At 40.9% G+C, this 21856-nt stretch overlaps 1 protein-coding gene across 1 annotated transcript; it reads right to left on the bottom strand.

Annotated features, from left to right (window-relative positions):
• Positions 1–1991: 1991 nt before the first annotated feature.
• LOC141845322 (uncharacterized) lies at positions 1992–3930 on the bottom strand. Its single transcript, XM_074733389.1, has 3 exons — positions 3200–3930; positions 2565–2809; positions 1992–2451 (listed from the first exon to the last, which is right to left on the bottom strand). The coding sequence occupies exons 1-3, from the start codon at positions 3788–3790 to the stop codon at positions 2442–2444; spliced, it is 846 nt and encodes a 281-aa protein (XP_074589490.1). The 5' UTR covers positions 3791–3930; the 3' UTR covers positions 1992–2441.
• Between the last annotated feature and the right edge of the window lie 17926 nt (positions 3931–21856).

Below are 21856 nucleotides of genomic sequence, written 5' to 3'. Positions count from 1 at the left end.
TAAGAAAAATATTATAATTAAAGTGTTGTTTTTCTCTTTATCTTCTAAACCTATTTATAACCTACACAAACTAATCTTGACCGTTGATCGTAGATAGGATTTGATCTTGATCGTTGATGTTTGATAAAGGATAAATATTATCCTTTAAAAAAAATAAACGTTTATCAATGTTTGAATCATCCTTAATTAAGGATAATCTCTATTCTTAATTTGATCGATGATTAAAAGCTGGAGCGCACGTTGAAACCACGTCAAATTTTGACTTGGTTAAAGTCAATAGAGTTGACTTTTTTTAGAAACATCGTTTGGAGCTCACTCGCACCCGACTCTGGTCTTTCGCCACTCGAGCATGCTTCCACTCGATTTCTCGTTCCTCATACGCCGCGCACGTTCTTCTCGCTCCACCGATGTACTCTTCCGCAGCTTCCATGTCCCTCGAATACACCGAGTCTGTCGGCTTACTCCCTCGTGATCCTTCTCGACTGTTGTCTTTTCTGCTCGACTTTCTCTGCTTCTAAGCTCCTGCACTCTTAGACAGATGGATCAGACCACAACAGAACCTAACTTAACTTGGTTGATTACATCAAAATCAACCGGGGCACCAACAAAAATGTTAGATGGCATCGAAGAAGCTGAATTGCTAAGTGACCCAATAAGCTGATCATGATTTTGCATAGCACAACCGAGGCATGTGTTTAATATAGTTTCCTTAAAATAAATTTATCCCCTCTTCGACGATACTTAGAAGCTTAGATAGACATATAGTTCTCTGGATAAAAGACTCCACCACATTCGCAATCAAGTATTGATTCTTTGTGGCGAACTAAACGTGTACTCAAACACTAACACTAGGAATGAGAAGGTGGAGGAAGAATAGTAAGAAAGAGTGGAGGCTTGTGGATGATTAGATTGATCTGTCTTTTGTCAAGGAAAGAACCTCCTTTTATAGGCTTAAAATCCTAGAAATTATTAATCCTACCACATAATGATCATTACTCGACCATTATTTGACTCTTATGGCTGGCTCAAAATGCCAACTGTGAATGACCGGCCATTAACACATTCGCTTCAGGTTGGAGGTGGTAGGAAAATAATCCCGAGAGGTAAAACATTAGTTGAATATCTTGAGCAATTTTTTATCCTAGCGTATTAATATAATAGCTAGTTTAACAATACCAGATTCAACAAAATAAGAATTTTTTAAATTATTAGATTGTTATTAACATTAATCATTCCTTGTATTTTAAAATATTATGTTAAGCCATTATTTGTTAATTTATTTATTTCAACTTATATAAGAATTTTTTCCTGAATTATTGTAGATATTATGTCAAGGCATTTTTAGTTTTGACTTTCCTATTACAATTTTAGTTATATATATTTTTTGTACAAATATTTTAAATTTTGTTTTGTATTTTATCGGGATTTAGATTTTATATATTTTTGTATATATTTTACAGATTTTTTTATTTTTATAGTTTTGCAACTTTATTTTTTATTTTTATAGATTTATATTTTATGCTTTTTAATCAATTTTATCGGTTAATATTTATTGAGCGTTTACACATAAATGATGGAATTAAGCGGTAATTTTGTCGTGTTGTCACTGTTTTGATTTTAAGAAATTTTTTTAGGCAAAAGTTCACTATTTATAATCGGAGGATTTATTTGGCCGAATTTCTTGATTTATTTTTTTAATACCCAGGAGACGTTTTGTGAAAGTGGGGTATCCAACGGATTTGGTAATTGTCGTGTTCCCAATTGGCATCAATAAAAAAATGTGTTAATTTTGTAGTCCACTTTATTTTCCTTGATATGCAACTCCATAGTGAGCTATCGTCCACTCGTTATCGAAACTCATAGCTCCATCTCGAAGTCACCTCATGCCCATGCCCTTCCAAGGTCGAATGAGAGTGACACATGATATTATCATTTCACAAACTTTTGCACATAGGGCAGTTCGGATTCACAGGTTCGTCGGCCAGCTACATATGACATACCAAAGAAATGCTAGAATTAAACACACTCGACCTACCTGCTATGGGATATTGGGGCACAAGTAAATGGTGAGAAATTATGCTTCTCGATCACGCAGCGTTAGTTGGGTTGGTCCAGCACCTATTGCACTAGGATGGTTTTGGTAAGCAAGAGGCATCAACCCTTCCATTACAAAGGCTCATCATGTACGTTCCCGTTGCAGCAGCTATGTGCGGAGTGCATAGTACATTAGAAGGGTAAAATTATGTCGCCTCAATAATGAATGTCCATTTGCTATCAAATTTGTTCGATGGCCTCCGCTAATACAACGACACAAATTGGCAAAAGCTCAAATCGCCACAACTATAAGATAGATGCTGAATAATCACAACACACTCCCAGCTCATTTGTAACACGACGCAGTATCGGGTTAAGAGTAGCGGCCAACCTTGAGGATTAGTGAATCAATCTGACCTAAAGGATCAAAATTATAAACACTGAGACATTATTAATTGAATCGACGAAAACACAGGAGTGAACTGTACAACATCAGAGTAATTAATTGAAAAATTGGATGCTACGCTTACTTTGGTGCGTGGAAGAAACCGACACCTTGGCGATGGTTCGTGTTGTGGACGCGGAAGTTGAGCATGGAGGCGGTGGTTGCATCGGCAGCGGGTGGGCCCAGCGAGGGGAGGGCATGGGCGGGCCTCTTCCTATCCCTGAAGGAGCGGAATGGAGGGCTCAAGGAGTTGATCTCGTCTGGCGCAACCGCAGACGCCGCTGGATCCGACGCAAGGCAGGACGACGAACAGGCTAGGTCATCCTGTGACTGAATTAGGACGTTTCGTGAATCAGAAACTGGAACAAGTTTCCTTTTCGAGGATAACTTGATAAATAAAAAGCGTTGGGGCAAGCTGAGAAACAGAATCGATTTAGGAATTCAATTGAACGATTCCTATATCATAATTAAGCGTCGAGAGCAAGCTGAGGAACAGAATAGATTTAGAAATACAATTGAACGAGTTCTGTATATAATTAAGCATTGAGAGCAAGCAGAGGAACAGAATCGATCTACAAATACAATTGAACGAGTCCTGTATCTGATCAAGGAAGGCGGCCGATGGAGATGAATGTTTGAGATCCGAAAGATTATGATGACGAGTAATTCTCGAGAAGAAAAATCTATATGCAGAAGTAGTAAACAGAGTATCAGATTCACCTGGGAGACCGTCAGACCGTCATTTTCCCGCATCCGCTTCAACAAGACACCGGTTTTGCCTGCCGTCCGATCCGTCTCTTCTTCCTCGTAGTCGCTGCTCGATGAGCTCGCCCCAGGAGGTGGAGTCAGGGACCACGGCACCACCTGGTTCTCCCCTTCGTCGATGTCATCCTCCTCTTCCCCATTCTCACTCTCTTCGTCCTCTTCCTCTTCCTCTTCTTCTTCCTCCTCCTCCCCCTCCCCATCTTCTTTCTCCTCATCCCTATCTACTCTTCCTCCCTCTTCTTCCCTTTTCTCCTCCTCGACGCACAGCCAGGTGCCACATCCCCCTTCGCGGCTTCCCTCGAGCGAGCCCGACGCGGTAGCGGAGCACGGTTGGCAGACGGAGACGGTGCCTCCGAGACGAGAACCCTCCGCCCTCCACGGCGTGAGGGACTGGCACCTCCGGCACAGCAGGCACCTGGAGTGGCGGGCCACCAGGAAGTTGGCGCCGTGCACCTTGGCGTCGCAGTCCCAGCACAGGTTCGCCTGATCCGATTCGCAGTGGATCCTAGCCGGAGAATCGCAAAGCTCACATTTCTTCACCCCCATTTCTTCTCCTCCCCGTCGATCGATCCCCTTATTTGCCTGTCAATTTCTCCTCTATTGGCTCTTTCTTGCCTTTGATCCGCTGCTATTCTCCTTCATCACTATTATTAAAATATGCGAAGAAATAAAAAAATATATATAAAGGGAAGGAAAGGAAGGAGAGAGAAAATGGCAATAGGTCGTCCGTCGTATATTTATGCGATTAATCTTTTCCTTTCTAAGGACGACCCGTTACCGTACCTGCCCCCTTCATGTGTACCATCTGGTCACCATTGGTAAGCTTACCATGCTGACTTGTTTCTGTGGCCGGCCTATATGCGGCTAACCATGTAAAAATAGGAAACAAGATATTTACGAACCAGCAAGGCATCGGCCACCCTTCATGTCATGTTTTGCCACGAGCGGTAAGTTGACGGCTCACGTGATCGTACGCTTCGTGGGTAATCTCGTAATCGAAACACATCCTCCACCAGTTCGCACCGCAGACCTCGTGCTCCCCGCCTAGGAAGCCAATCACGACGCTCCGTACTTCCACGTCCTCGTTTCGTGCACTGTATATTTTTCGGAGCACGAATCATCGCACGATCACCGACGCGGACGAATTCCCTGAGACCCTACGTGGTCGCGTGTCGACCACCAGCCACCGCCAGGGCCACGTGACGCGCACCTGCGCCGTTTCTGGGTCCTCTATTAAAACATATTGAAATATTTTTTTAAAAAAAAATAGATGGCAGCGGTTGACGTGGGGAAATGTCACGTGCCTGGGCGACGTGCGAGGTTGGGAAGTCGCCACGTTGGACAAAGGTGACCCTACGCGATGCCGGTGGGCCCCTATAGGAATCGTGCCATTGCTTTGCAGCAACAGTAGCAGCTGGCGCGGTCTGGTTCGCGCCTCTACTTTGGCGAAGCGGTGGTCACTGCGAAATGGACGGTGGAGGTTTACTGCGCGCTGGTAGCCACGAGTTGGAGTTGTGGATGTGTGGAGCAGGCAGGGCGTGGCGAAGATAAAGATTCGGTACGATGCCACGTGTCGGACAGATCAACGTCCTGGAGCTTCAGCCATTGGATGAAAGGCGGGCGGGCGTGGGCCAGAGCTGAGCCGGAGGCTTGTGGTGTGGAGATGGTGGTATGGAGGGAGGAATAATATGATAATGATGGATAATGAGGATGGGTCACAAGAAGGAAAGATGGGATGGGCGTTTGGATATTCTTCTAACTTTAGATATTATTATTATTATTATTATTATTATGATGATGATAACGATAATTATGATATTATTATTTTAAGTTCTTTATAATACATATATAAAGAGAAAAACTATTTTAAAAAATTAATTTTATTAAATTAATTTATACATAAATGTCAATTAAGCATTTTACTAAAACACGCCATTCATAAGTAGAAGAAAGTTCATGTTGACGTCTTAGCTTTATTCTTTCTCAAATTACCCCTATGTTATAATTTTCCTCCTAATATAAACTACAAGCTGAGCCAATAATCTAGTAACAATCTAAATGTTTAGTAGTTTATGTATCAAGAAATGTTTTATATTAATCTTATTTATTCATGGAATCAATTTCCCCTATAAATTTTTAATACGATGTTAGAGTCAACCCTAGTTGTCATTCTAAATCGTAACATCTTTTTCTCTTTCATTATTGATCAATGTTGGTAATCATTTTTTGCTATCATAGAGAGCAGACATCTATTCAATCAATTGGTAAAACACTAGCAACACACATGGACGCAAAGATAAAATCGAACATGGATTTCCCTTGAATCTACAACAACAACAATATTGATAGAAACTACATATATTGTTCTCTCTAGCGCTACTCAAACTTTCATTTTCACACTAGAAGTCGAAACTATATCACAACTTACCACTACTATACCATTCTACCTTCAAGACAGTCAACATGACCTAAGCAATCTGCGGTATGGTATACAAACTTTCTAATATCATCTCAAATTAATTAGTCTACCTCAACACCAAGTCTCGTAAGAGGCACTCAATTTCCACTTTCCAATTTTCTTTCATATTCACAATTTTTACCTTAATTCCCATTCTACATTTTTAGCTGCTATCACAAATCACATGAAATCCAAAATTTATGATCAAGTTGTCCTTAATCCACATTGGCGACAAACTATGAATACAGAATTAGAAGCATTACAACTCAATAGCACATAGAGTCTTATTCCTCTATTCATCATGTTAGATTTGAGAGATGTCCTAAGACAATCGCCTTATAGTTATACTATTTATTAGATAAATAATAATTCATTATTTGAGTGTACATTTTATATGTGTTTGATTGGATCTTAAACTCATTTACTGAATGTCCGCAATACGATTCATAGCATGAGAGAATTTGTGATTAGATCATAACTAGTGAGCATCTCTACATGTGCAATTATAAATATATTAAAATTATCCCTAGTCGAGGAATTAATGAGCACGGACGTCGACATCGATTCTATCGAGACTAGCACGTTTAGACTCCTTGATTAACAGCTGATCTGGCTGGCTGGAAACATTGGATGTTGAGAGTAAAACGTGAATGCTAGTTAAAGGTAACTAGTTCATTGGAGTGACCTACCTTGAGACTTCATATGGTTCAATACATATGTCAATGTTGCGAGTTTCCTTTAACTTACGGTATTCAAGTCACCTTGGTCATGGAGGCTTATACTTTGACATCTTAAGCAAACATCTCTAAGGAGATGTAGATCTAGGATGATTGAGTATAAGTCAAAGTGCTTGATGGTGTTTGAATAGCCCACAGAGAATTCACTACTCCTTAAAAAAGGAGATGTATACCTTGCGGTCGCTTGTTAGGATTATTACTAAAAGTTTTTGACCAAAGCATTACATGTAAGGAGTACGGTACCCTTAAACACATATACAAGTAACTTGAATCCACAGGATAAGAAAGTTAGTTTGGACTAGGTGTGACGTCAGCCAAGTAGGGACTGACACACATAGACCATGTCCTGAACCAAATAGGTATAAGATGGTGAAAGGAATGAGAAGCGTTTAATTGGAGTTGTTGAAGGGTTTAGAAATTATTCTGGAATCAATTGTTAATTTTTTGATTAATTAGGAATTGTTGGTGCAATCTTGCCCCAAGTGATTTGGATTTTAATGTTTGGCTAAAATGAGTTTAAGTTAGGCAATGTTGGTGATCTAACTTGTGTGGTTTGAGTCCACAGGAAAGTCCAGGAATGGAGTCTTGGCATTTGGTGAAGTCAGGCGCGGCCTCTTGGCAAAGGATGAAGTCCCGGAGGCGAGGCCTCTTGGCAAAGGATGAAGTCCCGGAGGCGCGGCCTCTTGGCAAAGGAAGACTTAGCACGACGAAGCTGAGGGAAACGTCTCAAGCTAGTGCAAGGAAGGGCACGAGGCTTGTGGAAGACGTTTGAAGGCTTGCGTCAAGGCTAAGGGCTGAAGAAGAAGCTGAAGGGGAGTTTCAGCTTGATCAGTCGACTGGCACTGTTGATGCAGTCGACTGGTGGTTGATCAGAAGCACACACAGAGGTTTCAGATGGATCAGTCGACTGGTACTGTTCACAGTCGACTGGTGACCAAACAGAAAAATCAGTCGAGTCCATCAGTCGACTGGTATCATGGTGCAGTCGACTGATAGACTACCGTTGGGGTGACAGCTGGCTAATTAAATACAGATTAAAGAGCCGTTGAAGCCCATCAGTCGACTGGCCCTTGGAGCAGTCGACTGATGTACGAAAATACATAAAAATAGAAGTCGACGCCGAAGAAAAATACCGTTCATTTTCTCATCTTTCTGGCAAAACTCTGACTCTGTAAAAGCTTCTTCCTCTTCCTCAAACTTCACTTACTCATCTTGTGAAAGGAAGAGACTGATTCTGTGAGGGTTTCTCCGCCTTCAAAGTGTTCTTTGAAAAGGAGAATTTTCATAGTGGAAAAGGTCGTCTGTGTGTGTGGATCCTTGGATTAGTCACCTCGTAGAGGTGGATACCAAGTAAACAAATCGGGTTAGCGATTGTGCTTTCTTTTTCTTGTTTTATTTTGCTTCCGCTAACAATTTGCAGAAAAATTCAAAGAATCGCTATTCACCCCCTCTAGCGAACGCATCGGTCCCAACAAGTGGTATCAGAGCAGGTTCTTTTCGCGAAGAATCAACATTCAACCGAAACTATCAAATGACGTTTCAAGAGGGTTACAGCACCGCACGACCTCCCTACTTCGACGGCAATGATTTTGCCTATTGGAAAGGTAGGATGGAATACTATCTTATGAATGATATTGAAAATTGGTTCAGTGTTGTAGATGGATTTGAGAAACCGAGGGATGCTTCTGGAGTGCCTCTTCCTACAAAAGATTGGTCCAAAGACATATGCAAGAAGGCACAAGCAAATGCGAAAGCCACGACTACTTTGCAGTGTGGACTTTCCAAAGAGCAACTGAGCAAGGTCGGTCCATTCAATTCGGCCAAGGAACTCTGGGAAAAGCTCATCGAACTGAATGAAGGATCAAGCGAATCGAGACGAGCCAAGAGGGATCTCTTGGTTGGACAACTCCAATCCTTCACGATGAAGCCAAACGAGATGGTGAGTCAGATGCACGGGCGGTTCAAGGAGATCGTGAATGGTCTCCATGTCATAGGTGAGAAGATCGACAACCGCGATCTAGTGAGGTATGTTCTTCAAGCTTTCCCCCGAACCACTCTATGGGCATCGATGGTTGATGCTTATAAAGTGTCAAGGGATTTATCTACTGTCAAGTTAGATGAGTTATTTTGTGAATTCGAATTACATGAACAAGCTAACTTGTCAACAAAAGAGAAAGGTATAGCTTTACTTGTAGAAAAGAAGGACAAGAAGAAAAAGAAGGAGAAGGAAGCATCATCCGAGTCCGAGCAAGAATCCTCCGACAGTGACGAAGAGATGTCGGCTAGAGAGGTGGCACACTATGTCAAACGGATGATGGGGAAGTCGAGAAGGTTCACTAGGAGAGATGTCAAGAAGATGTTCACACCACCTCGAGGTAAATCTCAAAGTTCAAACTATAACCCTAACGTAACTTGTTATGAATGCAACAAGAAGGGACACATCAAGCCGAATTGTCCGGATCTAAAGAAGAAAGAAGACTCAAAAGAAAGGAAGAAGAAGGATAAGAAGAAGAAGGAGGTGATGGTAGCTCAAGCCACGTGGGACACCTCAAGCAGTGACTCTTCGGACGATGAGGAGGAGTTGTGCCACATCACCCGGCACATGGCACTCATGGCACGAGAGAGTGACCACGACACCACTAGCGAAGAAGAAGAATCGAGTGATGACGAATCTTCCTCAAGCGAGGATGAGGTAATGGATAGTGTTAAGGAAAAATTTCTTTATCGTACAATTGCTTTCCTTAAAAATGCATTAGTTAAATCTAAGTCAAAAGTTAAAGCCTTAAAAGAAGAACTTAGGACCACTAGGAACACCGATGTTGATTATGATGAATTATGTGATGAAAATGGAAAATTAAAAGATGAAATTGTTGAATTAAAGAAGTGCTTAGAAAAATTCACTCTTGGGTCTAGAAACCTTGATATGGTGTTAAACAGTCAAAGGGCAGTGTATAACAAAGCTGGAATTGGGTATAGACCTAAGGAAGTTTCATACATTTTCCTAGTAGGTAGACAAGGGTCATTGAACAAATCAATCACTAAGGGCAAAATTAGACAAGCTTGGGTCCCTAAGAAATACTTACAAAATGTTAGTGAATCTAGTTTTTGGGTACCCAAAAGTGACGTGTTTTATGTTGTATAGGTGAGAGAGAAGAAGGATACTAACATGTGGATTATGGATAGCGGGTGTTCAAGTCACATGACCGGAGATGTAAGTAAGTTCACAAGAATAAAATACATGAAGAAAGGAAAGGTATCGTTTGAAAATAGTGGTAAACTCAAAATCATAGGTAGAGGAACAATTGAGGTATCACCTACAATCACTATCCATAAGGTCCTCTTAGTTAAGGACATGGAGTTTAACTTGCTTAGTGTGAGTCAATTATGTGACTCAGGCTATCAAGTTGAGTTTCATTCCAACAAATATTTGGTTAGACAAATTGGGTTGAAAAATGTGATCTTAGAAGGATATAGAAACCAAAATCTCTATTATATAAATTTGTCTTTTACTTCTAACCCTTCTATTGAGTGTCTCATGTCAAAAGAAGAAGAAGGGTGGCTATGGCATAGAAGGCTTGGACACATCAACATGAAAAACATAGCTAAAGTGGCTAATAAGGAGTTGGTAAAAGGATTACCAAAGCTCAAGTACATCAAGAACAAGATGTGTGATGCATGCCAAGAGGGTAAGCAACCTAAGTCATCACACAAAGGTAAAACCTTAACTAGCACTACGTTACCTTTAGAATTGTTGCATTTAGATTTATTTGATTGTCATAGCACTCCTTCTTTGAATGGTAACAAGTATTGCTTGGTAATTGTAGATGACTATTCTAGATTTTCTTGGGTATATTTCATGAAAAATAAGGATGATACCTTAGCCATTTTTATTGGGTTTAGCAAAAGGGTAGAAAATGAAAGAACCTTGAAAATCAATAGAATTAGGAGTGATCATGGTGGAGAGTTTAAAAATTTAAATTTCTCCAAATTTTATTTAGAAAATGGGTACAAGCATGAGTTCTCATGTCCAAGGACCCCTCAACAAAATGGGTTGTTGAGAGGAAAAATAGGACTTTACAAGAAGCCGCTAGAACAATGCTAAACGCGTATTCATTACCCACCTATTTATGGGCGGAAGTGGTTAACACCGCTTGCTACATCCAAAATAGGGTGGTAATTCATTGATTTTTAGGAAAAATCGGATGAAGGAATCCCTATTGGTTATTCATCCTCTAGAAAAGGCTATAGGATTTATAACTGTTAATTTGAGGGGTGTCCTAAGGCAATCGCCTTACAGTTATACTATTTATTAGATAAATAACAATTCATTATTTGAGTATACATTCCATATCCTATCCCATCTCCCCTTATAGAAGCCCTTTTTACAAGATCAATTTACTCGGATTGAATGAGCCCTCGAGAACTCTGTCAAGTGGGCTCCGGGAGACTTCTGGGATGATTAGAGTAAATGATGAGTATATATCCAACCCTTTTTTCGAGACCGATCCTGGTTTGGAACCCTACCTTTATTTATTCTATCAATCGATAAGCACGGGATGTGTTTGAGTGGATCTTAAACTCGAATATTAAATGTTTGCAATACGATTCATAGCGTGAGAGAATTTGTGATTGGATCACAACTAGATAGCATCTATACACGTGTAATTATGAATGTATTAGAATTATTCCTAGTCGAGGAATTAATGAGTACGGACGTCATCGATTCTGTCGAGACTAGCACGTTTTGAACTCCTTAGTTAGCCAAGCAACTGATCTCACTGCTGGAGACATTCAATGTTGAGAGTTAAACGTGGATGCTGGTTAAAAGTAACCAGTTCATTGGAGTGACCTGCCTTGAGACTTCATATGGTTCTATTTGTATGTCAATGAAGATCTTAGTGCAGCTTAAGTGCGAGTTTCCTTTGACTTGCGGTATTCAAGTCATCTTGGTCACAGAAGCTTATACTTTAACATCTTAAGCAAGCATCTCCGAGGAGGTATGGACCCGAGATGATTGGGTATAAGTCGAAGTGTCCGAAGGTGTTTGAATAGCCCACAGAGGATTCACCGCTCCTTGGAAAAGGAGATATATACCTTACGGCCACTTGTCAGGATTGTTACTAAAAGTCTTTAGCCAAAGCATTACATATTAAGAGTACGAGACTCTTGGACACATGTACAAGTAACTTAAATCCACAGGACAAGAAAACAGCTTGGTGATGTACCTTCCGCAAGTATATGAAATGTCGTCAAGTAATAAAAGATATCGAATCCACAGGGACCGTGGAATTGATCACTAAACTAGGAAAATAAGAGTGGAGAGATCACTTATGTTGAGTTGGTGTAGGGAAGAGAGAGTGTAGTCGAGCTCCTAAAACCTCAAACAGAGAAAAATCAACTATGACAGATCTGGAAAAACGATCCTAGGACTTCGGATTGCTCGAGATTATGTTTGATTGATTATGGATCATTTACCATTCCTCAATATATGCACATTTGCAGGGATTCTAACCAATGTATCCAATTAGACCTCGTCAGATTTTCTCGAAATAAAATCAATGGCGTTCTAGCGTTATGATTGTCAGTTTGAGATGATTCCAGATAGCTTAGTTATGGCTCTCTCGCTGTCACCCGGGCACCCCAGCATACTACTAGTGTCCTATCCTCTATCATAGGGTATCCATTTAAGGACCTCTTTCTAACAATCAATAAACATTAGTTATCCCTCATAAATATTCATTATAGCCTAAAGATTTCCTCAGAAGGTCCGGTTAAAGGTTAACCTTCTGTCACAAGGCACCCCGGTCATATGATCCTAAGAATCCTTAAAACCACAATTCATCTTTATCCTCATAAACTCAATATCAGTCATAGACATATCATCAAACAAGCACAAGGCACAAATCCATAAAGCAATATGCACATATATATCATTGAACATAGTAAACAACAAATCTATATGTACAATCATCTATAACACCCGATTCCTCCTACATCCTTAAATCTAGAGGACTACTCCATAATGGAGAGATTACAACTCGAAAAAGATGTGAAATAATACATTTTAGATCCTAAAATCCAAGACGGAAAAAGGAAGCAAAACTTATCAATGAAGGTCTTCTTCTCCACTTTGTAATCTCCTCGTTGACGGTGGATGGAGGCGATGGAGTAATCTCGGATGGATGGATGGATCGTCGATTCTTGCTCCGGAAGGTGGCTTCGGTGGCTCTCAATCACTCCTAGGGTCTCTCCCAAGGTCTCCCCCCTTTCTTAGGGCTCTTAAGGAGGGTATTTATCTCTCCCTCACACAATAGGCACGCCTTCGTCACACGGCCATGCCTGAGAGGCACGGTCGTGTGCTGTCACTTCTCTGAATAGTAGACACGGCCATGCATGGGGGGCATGACCATGACCAGTCAGGGTTTGGTAATCGACATGGACGTGCCTGTGGGACACGACCAGGAGAAACCGCAGCTCTGAAAAAATGGCACGGCCGTGCCTGTGGGGCATGGCCAGAGGCAGTCGTGGCTCTGGAAAATTGGCACGGCCGTGCCTGTGTGTAGGATTGATGTGACATGCTAGAAGGGGTGAATAGCATGGCGTCGCTTTTCAAAATCATTTATTTTCTATTAAAATACTAGCAGCGGAATTAAAAAATAAAATACAGGGGACTCACGAATTTACTTGGTTCCTAACCTCCAGGGTTAGTACGTCCAAGGCCTAAGTATGGGAGGCGCCCGTCCACTAGTGGTCTCCTTTCTGAACCGTGTTCAGAGGCGGAGAAACTCGTCTTATAGTCCAAACATAAATAATAACAATAGAATAAATAAAGAACAAATAAACCAAACACTTAGCCGATTTGGAAGTCCTGAGTGTCGCGCACTCCTCCTGGATCTTCTCCGGTTGCAAGCGTCTGGCCCCGTTCGCGTTCAGAAGCACCACTAATTGAATATGAGAACTTTTTGGCTTGAATTAATTGCTTCTGTATGTTAACCTCCTTTTATACTGCTCCTGAGTCGACTCCAGTGTTATCCGAGTCGACTTTAGCTGATGTGATAGATAAAACTTCTTCCATGCTCGTTATCCCCCGCCTGAGTCGACCCGGCTGAATCTGAGTCGACTCTAGCCTTGAGTCTTCGATCCGCTTTCTCTACGCTGCAATTATCCACTCTCCAGTCGACTGGATTTTAGTTACAGTCGACTGGACATTCAGTCAACTGGATTCCAGTTATAGTCGACTGGATCCCCTAGACTGGTTGTTTTGGCTTTACTTTATTTGCTACACTTATGTTTTCTTCATCTTGCTTCCAGCTCCTTGTTCCTGTAAGACAAGCATGCAAATATACAAACAATTCTAAGCCTTATCTTGTGGGTCTAACTTCGGATTCCTACCGAAATCCTGGGTTAGTCTAACGCCTCCTGTTCCACTCCGGGAACGCGCTCTTACCCACTCCACTCAAGAGAATTTGTGCCAACCAAGTCCTCCAAACTTGTTGGACTTTTGCTCAGCTCTGTCCTCAGCCCCTAGGATTTGTGCTGCGGCTCGGTCCTCTCTGACCAGCACAGACTTCTGCTGCGACTCGATCCTCCAGATTAGTCCAGACTTCTACTGCGACTCGGTTCTCCAAACCAGTCCAGACTTCTGCTGCGACTCGGCCCTCCAGACCAGCCCAGACTTCACTTAGTGCTTCAACTCTGCCAAGACTTTCACCTGATCCTCCAAACCAGGACTTGCTCATGCCTAACCGCAACTAGGACTTCCACTGCCTAGTCTAACCAACTAGGTCTTCTTGCTAGTCATCTGACTAGACTTCACTTACTTCCACACATCCAAACATCAAGTCTTGTTTGGATCAACCCTTGGTCAAACTGACCAGACTTAGGTGTATTGTCAAACATCGAAACTCTAGGCAAGATCTTAGTGCATCTTGCACCAACACTGTGGAGCACGACCATGCTCTGACTGGATGCTAGAGCGAAGGCACGACCCCTGGCAGTTGCTTCTCTGGTAGAAAGCACGGTCGTGCCCTTGGGGCACGGTCCCTGGAAAAATGAGACACGGCCGTGCTTGGGAGGCACGGCCCTGTCTTGCCTTGTCTTCAATTAGTTCTCCGTTTCACCTTTTTCGCTCCATTTCTGTCCTGCAAATACATAAACACACGAGCAGACCTCCGAACTAGAAAATAAAAAAATCATGCCTAATACACAGATAAAGGATACAATGAACGTAGGAAATAGCATGAAGTACAGAAGAATGTGCAATTAAAGCATAAGAAACATATGTATACCCTACGCACATCACACCCCCAGACTTAAATTTTTTACTTATCCTCAAGTAAAAACCCGCGTCTAGATTCAGATTAAAAATACAAAGCAGTATAGATATCCTAAGCACATCGGTCTAATCTTATCAAACAGAAGTAATGGTAAACATGATACTCAAAATCATTAAAACATGGCCTAAAAAAAGTTCTCTGTGTTCAGTGCAAAAGTGACCTTAGTCTAATTGGTATCAAAATCCTTCCTTTAAGTCAAGTCGTCATGTTACCGTGTTTATAAGTGTTCCCGACCTTAGACACTTACCTGCCACCGGCTTGGTTCGTTTCTTTCATTGCATAAGGTCTCAAAGGATTAACTCAAACTCAAGAGAATCAAATCATTTATTTCCCCAGTAACCCTTATCGGTCTCAAAGGGGTAAATGAAAAGTTTCCACTCTTGACATTATTTTTTCATCCCTCTCTTTTTTTATTTGCACTGAATTGCAAGTAAAGTAAAGGAAGCATTTTTTTATTTTATTTTTTAGGGATTTAAGATTTTTCTAAAAGAGCATTCATGAGTTGAGTTGGTCCAGTAACCAAAATGTAATGGAAGATCACCATGAAAACCCTAGTACTAATCAAGTCTCATGAATCATGACTAGTTTCAGAGATGTATCTATTGGGATCGTCCCGGTGCAATGCGCGTGTCTACACGTTTCGTAAACGTGCGCAGTGAAAATTTACCAATAATTAAAACTAATTATTATCACACACATGCATGCAATACAGGAAATAATAGCATACAAGGCATGGCAGAAAATTAAAATTTTTTGAATAACAATTATTCTACGTGCACAAATAAAATTTGCAGAATAAGAAATTATTCTAAACGTGTACCTCGCGATGACGATGTTGAGCCATATTGAATCAATTGAGCGATCGTCATCTGAGTCCCGCCTCTATTGGTGATCCACGCTAAGCTCCTATCTGGACGGCTTCGGAAGCCACGAGTTGTGTCATCGTCTTCGGTACTAGCCGATGATCGATGACGATCGAATCGAGAGAAGCCTTATTCCGGAAACCACGCAACAACGTTTGTCGCGATCGTTCCGGGGCTTTCTAACTATCATCGAGAATCGTATTCTCGATGTAGTATTCGATGGTCAATCATTGACCGTCGATTTAGGAACTAACAACCCGAAACTTTTTCGGCATTGATTGAATAATTATCCAAAAGCTTTCGACAATAATTTGACAGATATTTCAGAAGCGATTTCACAAATCGTTTCAAAAAAATAAAATAGACATTTTCCTTTTCTTCTCCACACTAGACGAATCAGATTCCTACATGACCTTCTCCACCTATCCTCGGCAGAAAGAAACTAGAGCTTCTCTTCACTCTTGCACGACCAGTAGAGGATCTTCTCCTCCTCTGTTGCCGACCACGAACAAACGACGTTCCGGCAGTGGCGGCAGCTCCAATCAGCCGGCGTTCCTGCGGTGGCGGCAGCTCCAATCAGCCGGCGTTCCGGCGGTGGCGGCAGCACAGAAGGACGTGACTCCTTCTCGGCGACATCCAGCAGAGGACGGGCTCGTGGACAGTGGCGCACACCACGGAAGAGGAAGACCAGCAGAGAAGATCGGTCGGCGAAGGATGTTGGCGCTCCACCACTGTTCTCACACGGCCGGCTAGAGTTCTCCGGCGGCTGCTGAACAGAGGGAGAGCAGAGGGAGGGCATCGCGGCTGGACGGAGACTGGCGACGCCGGCGCGCAAGCGGGGACGCCCTATTCTTCGCCGTGTGGATGAGAGCCACCGGGATCTTCACGCCCGATTCGGCGTTCCACAAAGGATTTCAACCCGACGAAGCTTCCATCCAGCAATCACTGAGCAGACCAGATCGGCGGCATCCTCGGCGTTGCTCTTGGTCTGGCAACATCTTCGCACGGACAGAAACGACGGCGCGATGTGGGGAGAAGGGAGAAGTAGGAGGTAGGAAGCGCGGCGCAGGGTTTTGGGAAAGAAGATTTCGGCGTAGGGGGTTGGGAACGAAGAGGAGTGTTTATAGGGAAGCTACAGTCATTAAGGTTAAGTTAGGGTTGGGTTGAACGGTGATTAAGGATTAAACCAAACCAACATGCAAACCCTAAATAGATTACTGTAGCAAACCAACTCGGATCGGGTTCAAACTTGGTTCACTCAGTTCACTAACCAAACGAACTCCGATTTGACCCAAATCAGTTTTAATTGATTCATCTTCGCAAGATGAATCTCCTCATCATATTCGTTCTACCAAAATCTCTTCCATCGTGAACCAAATCAAGTTGATTCAATTTTGGTTCAAAATCAAATCATTTGGTTCACTAACTAAACGACCTCTAATTTGAACAAAATCAGTTTCGTTCGTTTCGTCTTCGTAAGACGAGTTCCATCATTTTGTCCATTGTCTGGTCCAACCAAATTTTATTTCTCTCGTTCTGAGAATACAATTCTCAAACTCGTTTTAAGTCCTTCGAAGAACTTGTAGTGCGTGTGACCCAATAGGTTCTCGGTTATGTTGGTCGTCCATAATTAACCATTAATTACGGAACGATCATGAGTGGCCCCTAGTAGTATATCATGATCCCCAATTGACCGAAAAATCAACGATTGATTCTAGAACATCTTCTAAACCCTTTAGCAGCTACAGTGAATCGTGCCTCGTTCCTTTCCCCGTCTTATACCCGCTTGGTTCAGGACATGGTCTATGTGTCGGTCCCCACTAAGCTGACTACGTCACACCTAGCCCAAGCTGCTTTCTTATCCTGTGGATTCAAGTTACTCGTACACGTATCCAAGAGTACCGTACTCTTAACATGTAATGCTTTGGCCAAAGACTTTTAGTAACAATCCTAACAAGCGGCCGCAGGGTATACGTCTCCTTTTCCAAGGAGCGGTGAATCCTCTGTGGGCTATTCAAACACCTTCGGACACTTTAACTTATACCCAATCATCTCGGGTCCATACCTCCTTGGAGATGCTTACTTAAAATGTCAAAGTACTAGCTTTCATGGTCAAGGTGACTTGAATACCGCAAGTCAAAGGAAACTCGCACTTAAGAACGCCCGCCCTTAATCAGAGCCTTGACGGACGCTACAGTTTATCTTTCATTCATTCATCCTAATATCACAAACGAAAATCCCAAAACTTCGCAGCGGAAAACATAAAATATATCACATGATAGGGATTCCAGATGCGATAAATAAAACATCATAAGCATGCATTGTCTAGATTGTTGAGTTCTAAAAAAACAAACATCATAGTATATCAAGTCTTAAACCAAAACAGTTAATAATCTAAACATCCAACATGCAAATATTAAACTTCATGTTTCAGTCTGTTACGGCACTACCACACACATCTTTATCTCAGCCTTGTCCTGCTGCCTCCCATTGCCTAATGACCTCGGTTTGGCTCTGCAACATAAGAAAGAAGAAAACTATAAGCACAAGGCTTAGTAAGCTCCTTTCCTACTCACCAAAAACCGATCGTCAATTCAAGCATAACATTATATCATATGAAAACACAGAAACATAAAAGCACATCAGCACATTAGCATTATGCACATAAACATTTCCTTAACATTGAAATCACATGCATATAAATGATGAAAATGCCTTTGAAAACTTATTATCATAATAGATAAACATAATCATCATCATTCATTGGGGTCCCCTGCTTGTACCCATTCAATCATTCATTTGCGCGCCATTCCAAGTAATACGAGGTAGCAAATCTCGACTACTCGGTTACTAGGTCTTCTGTCTTTCGACCTAGGGGCGTTCATTAGGTGCCCATCCCTTGGATCCCTTTCGGGTTCCGGTACAAGCCATTCATTAAAGTAAAATAATGTACATGCTTTCACTTTCTCTTTGTCATGAATGTTCCTTTATCATTTCATCTTTCATCATCATTTAACATGATGAACATTCAGACATCATCTCATGCAACATGTCATATCGTAACATGATTTCATTTCATATCATTAGCATGAGATAAACATATGGATAACATCATTGAAACCCTTGTTTGACCTAAACCCTAACCTTTCCTTAGGGTTATGCAAAACTTATAGGTTTCTCTTCCTTAGGCCTTGTAAACTTTTACTACATAAACTTAAACAAGTTTAATCATGGTTATCCATTTCATAGTTGATCACATAAGAAACCCTAGATCCAACCAAAGCCCTAATTTCTTAAGGTTGATCGAATCATCTTAGAGTCCCCTTTAGATTCACATTCCTATCATGAAACCCTAATCCATTTATCTTCATAGGAGAACATCAAATGGTATTTAAACCCATTAGCTAGATTTAAACCATCACTTGAGTTTCCTACATGGTTTGGCCGAACCCTTCATGGCTTGAAACCATAGGTTAGGCTTAACCACTTGATACCCTAAGACTTGTTAAAAATTCTCTAAACTTTGAAACCATTTGTTAGGGTTAGAATCATCACTTAACTTCTTTGATTCATGGTTGGCCGAATCTTACATTTGACATAAACCCATTGATTTGTTTTAAACCAACCACATGAGACTTTAAACCCTAATCAAAACTCATTACATAGCCTTTGCAACATTAGTTAGGTTTGGAATCTAACTCATTCCTTTTTATTCCCCATTGGCCGAAACCTACCATTCACATGGGTCCATTGATTAACTTCAAACCTAGCCATATAAAACCTTATATCATGCTAGGAATCTATTACATATCATTTGAAACCATAATCAAAGTCGAACCTTAACCTAATCCTCTTAAACATGTCTTGGCCGAATATTTTGAAACCCAATATCATGGTATAGATCCCATTAAATGAACTTCAAAACATGGTAAACATCATCTAACATATCTAATCATTAATAGGCTAAAGCATAACATGGAAACCCTAAAATTCTTGACTTAGCCGAACCCTATATAAAGGCATGAAACCTAGTTTTTTTCTCACATGAAAAACTAACCATATAACTTTATCATGTAACATTTGAAACCATAGCATGCTTAAAACAAAACTTTGAAACTCAACCATAACATGGCCGAAAACCTTAAAGACTTAAAAACATAGAACCTTAAACTTTTACCACATGGAACAACCAAGTTCTTATTTAAGCATCCACATAAATCATAACAACCAAACTCATTCTAAACATATTTTCAAAACCTTATCACCACAACATGGCCGAAACTTTAAAACATATCTTCTCATGCTTTTTCAACAACAAAACCTTAAAACCATGTAAAACATTATCATAGCTATTATGTTGCAAGGGTGAGGGAACTTACTTAGCCTTTAGAGAAGTTATACCCTAAAGAAGAAGAAGATAAAGACTTTGTTAAGCCCCTTAGACCTTCCCTTGTGAGCACCCTAGTTCCTCCTAGCCTTACTAGTGCCCTTCCTTTGCTCTCTTGACTTTGTTGATGAAGAAAACTCCAATGGAGCTCTCGGCCAAGCACAAGAGAAGAGATGGAGAGGGAGAAGAAGGTTTCGGTGGAGAGGAATGAGGAAAGAAAATGAATTTCGGTGAAGGAAGGCTTATAAGGCTTTAGTGGAGTTGGGGGTTACAATCCACACTTGAAACTCCTCTCTTAATATCAATTAAATCATGAAGTAATGACAAGAAAATGCCTCTTCACTTGTCCTTATACCCATTCTTGTACCCTTAGATTTAAGTAACATGTCCTCTATGCTTTTAACAAGATAAACTTGCTATCCCATTTGGTTAACCCATGCTCTACTAGGCTTGCCATTTCCTTGAGGTCCAAGGATCAATCCTTGGTTCCTCCATTATTTTTCTCTTTTATTTTTGCAAAGCCCACATGGAATTAGCCCATTTACTTTATCCATTCTTTCAAGGCCCAATTTCATTCCATTTTACCATTAGCTAGCCCATATAGGGAAAGCCCATTAAGAAAACATTCAAACCATAAAGCCCATTAAGACAATTATCCTATTAATGGCCCATTAAGCTAAAAGCCCATTTAATCATCAAGGCCCATTTAGAAATTTTACTAAATTTCCTTTAATAAATTATTCATCATTATCCAGGAATTATTGAAGGAAAATTGCGGGTATTACAAACCCATTATTTATTTTGTTTATGTCAAAGGGAGAGAGAAATATGAGATTTCAAATTATTCAAAATTTATTATTTTTTAAGTTCAAAATTTCTTAAAAATTTAATGTTACTTTTCAAAATTAAGAAATAGTTTTTGAACTTATATTTTTAAATTTAGATATTTTTAAAAAGTTTAAAAGAATTTCAAATATTTTCAAGGACTTGAATGGTTTTGCATCAATCTGAAAACTAACCATATCAAGTTCAAGGGGAGAGAACTAAAAAGATTTTTTCAAACTTTGATTGTTTTAAAATGAGTATGAATTTAAGGGGAGTGAAAGCACAGGAAGATAGTCATTATACATTCATTTGCACATTACATATTATTTGCATGAATTAATGCATGAATTGAATGTTGATCATGACTAAATTCTTATCTATTATAAGTTGTTTTCTTAACTTGAAACTCGGATTGCTATAATCAAAAAGAGGGAGATTGTTGGTGCAGGGAGTACTAGATGATCAAATCTTGATTTTGATAATGACACGAGGTTCAAGTTAAGTGTGTGCTGTATACTGACAAGCTTATCTAGTGTGCAGGGAGCACAAGAAAGTCCTAGTTGAGGCTAGGCAACATAAGTCTTAGTCGCGGCTAGGCAAAGACAAGTCCTGGTTTGGAGGATCAGGTAGAAGTCTTAGCAAGGTCAAGTGCACTAGGTGCAAGTCCAGGTAGGTCAGGAGGACCGAGAAGCATGATAGAATCCAGACATGTCAGGAGGACCGGATGCTTGGTGGAAGTCTAGGCGGTCAGGTGAACCGGTAGCTTAGCAGCAAATCCTGGGGATCATGGCTAAGCAGGAAGTCCAACAAGTCTCGAGGACTTGTTAGCAAATGAGGTAAATTCTCCCGAGTGGAGTGGGTAAGGGCATGCTCCTAGAGTGGAACAATAGGCGCCAGTCTAATCCAGGGTTTCACTGAAAACCTAAAGTTAAGACCACTTAAATAATTCAAAAACTGTTAATCCAATTCTGTTACTTTGGCTTTTGGACTAACTTGTAATGCAGAT

The sequence above is a fragment of the Curcuma longa genome, chromosome 14, assembly GCF_044706935.1.
Source record: "Curcuma longa cultivar G26 ecotype Majalengka, Jawa Barat chromosome 14, ITB_CL_G26_1.1, whole genome shotgun sequence".
Taxonomy (NCBI): domain Eukaryota; kingdom Viridiplantae; phylum Streptophyta; class Magnoliopsida; order Zingiberales; family Zingiberaceae; genus Curcuma; species Curcuma longa.
Note: the sequence above shows the minus strand (reverse complement) of the source record. Positions and strands in the feature narration are given on the sequence as shown.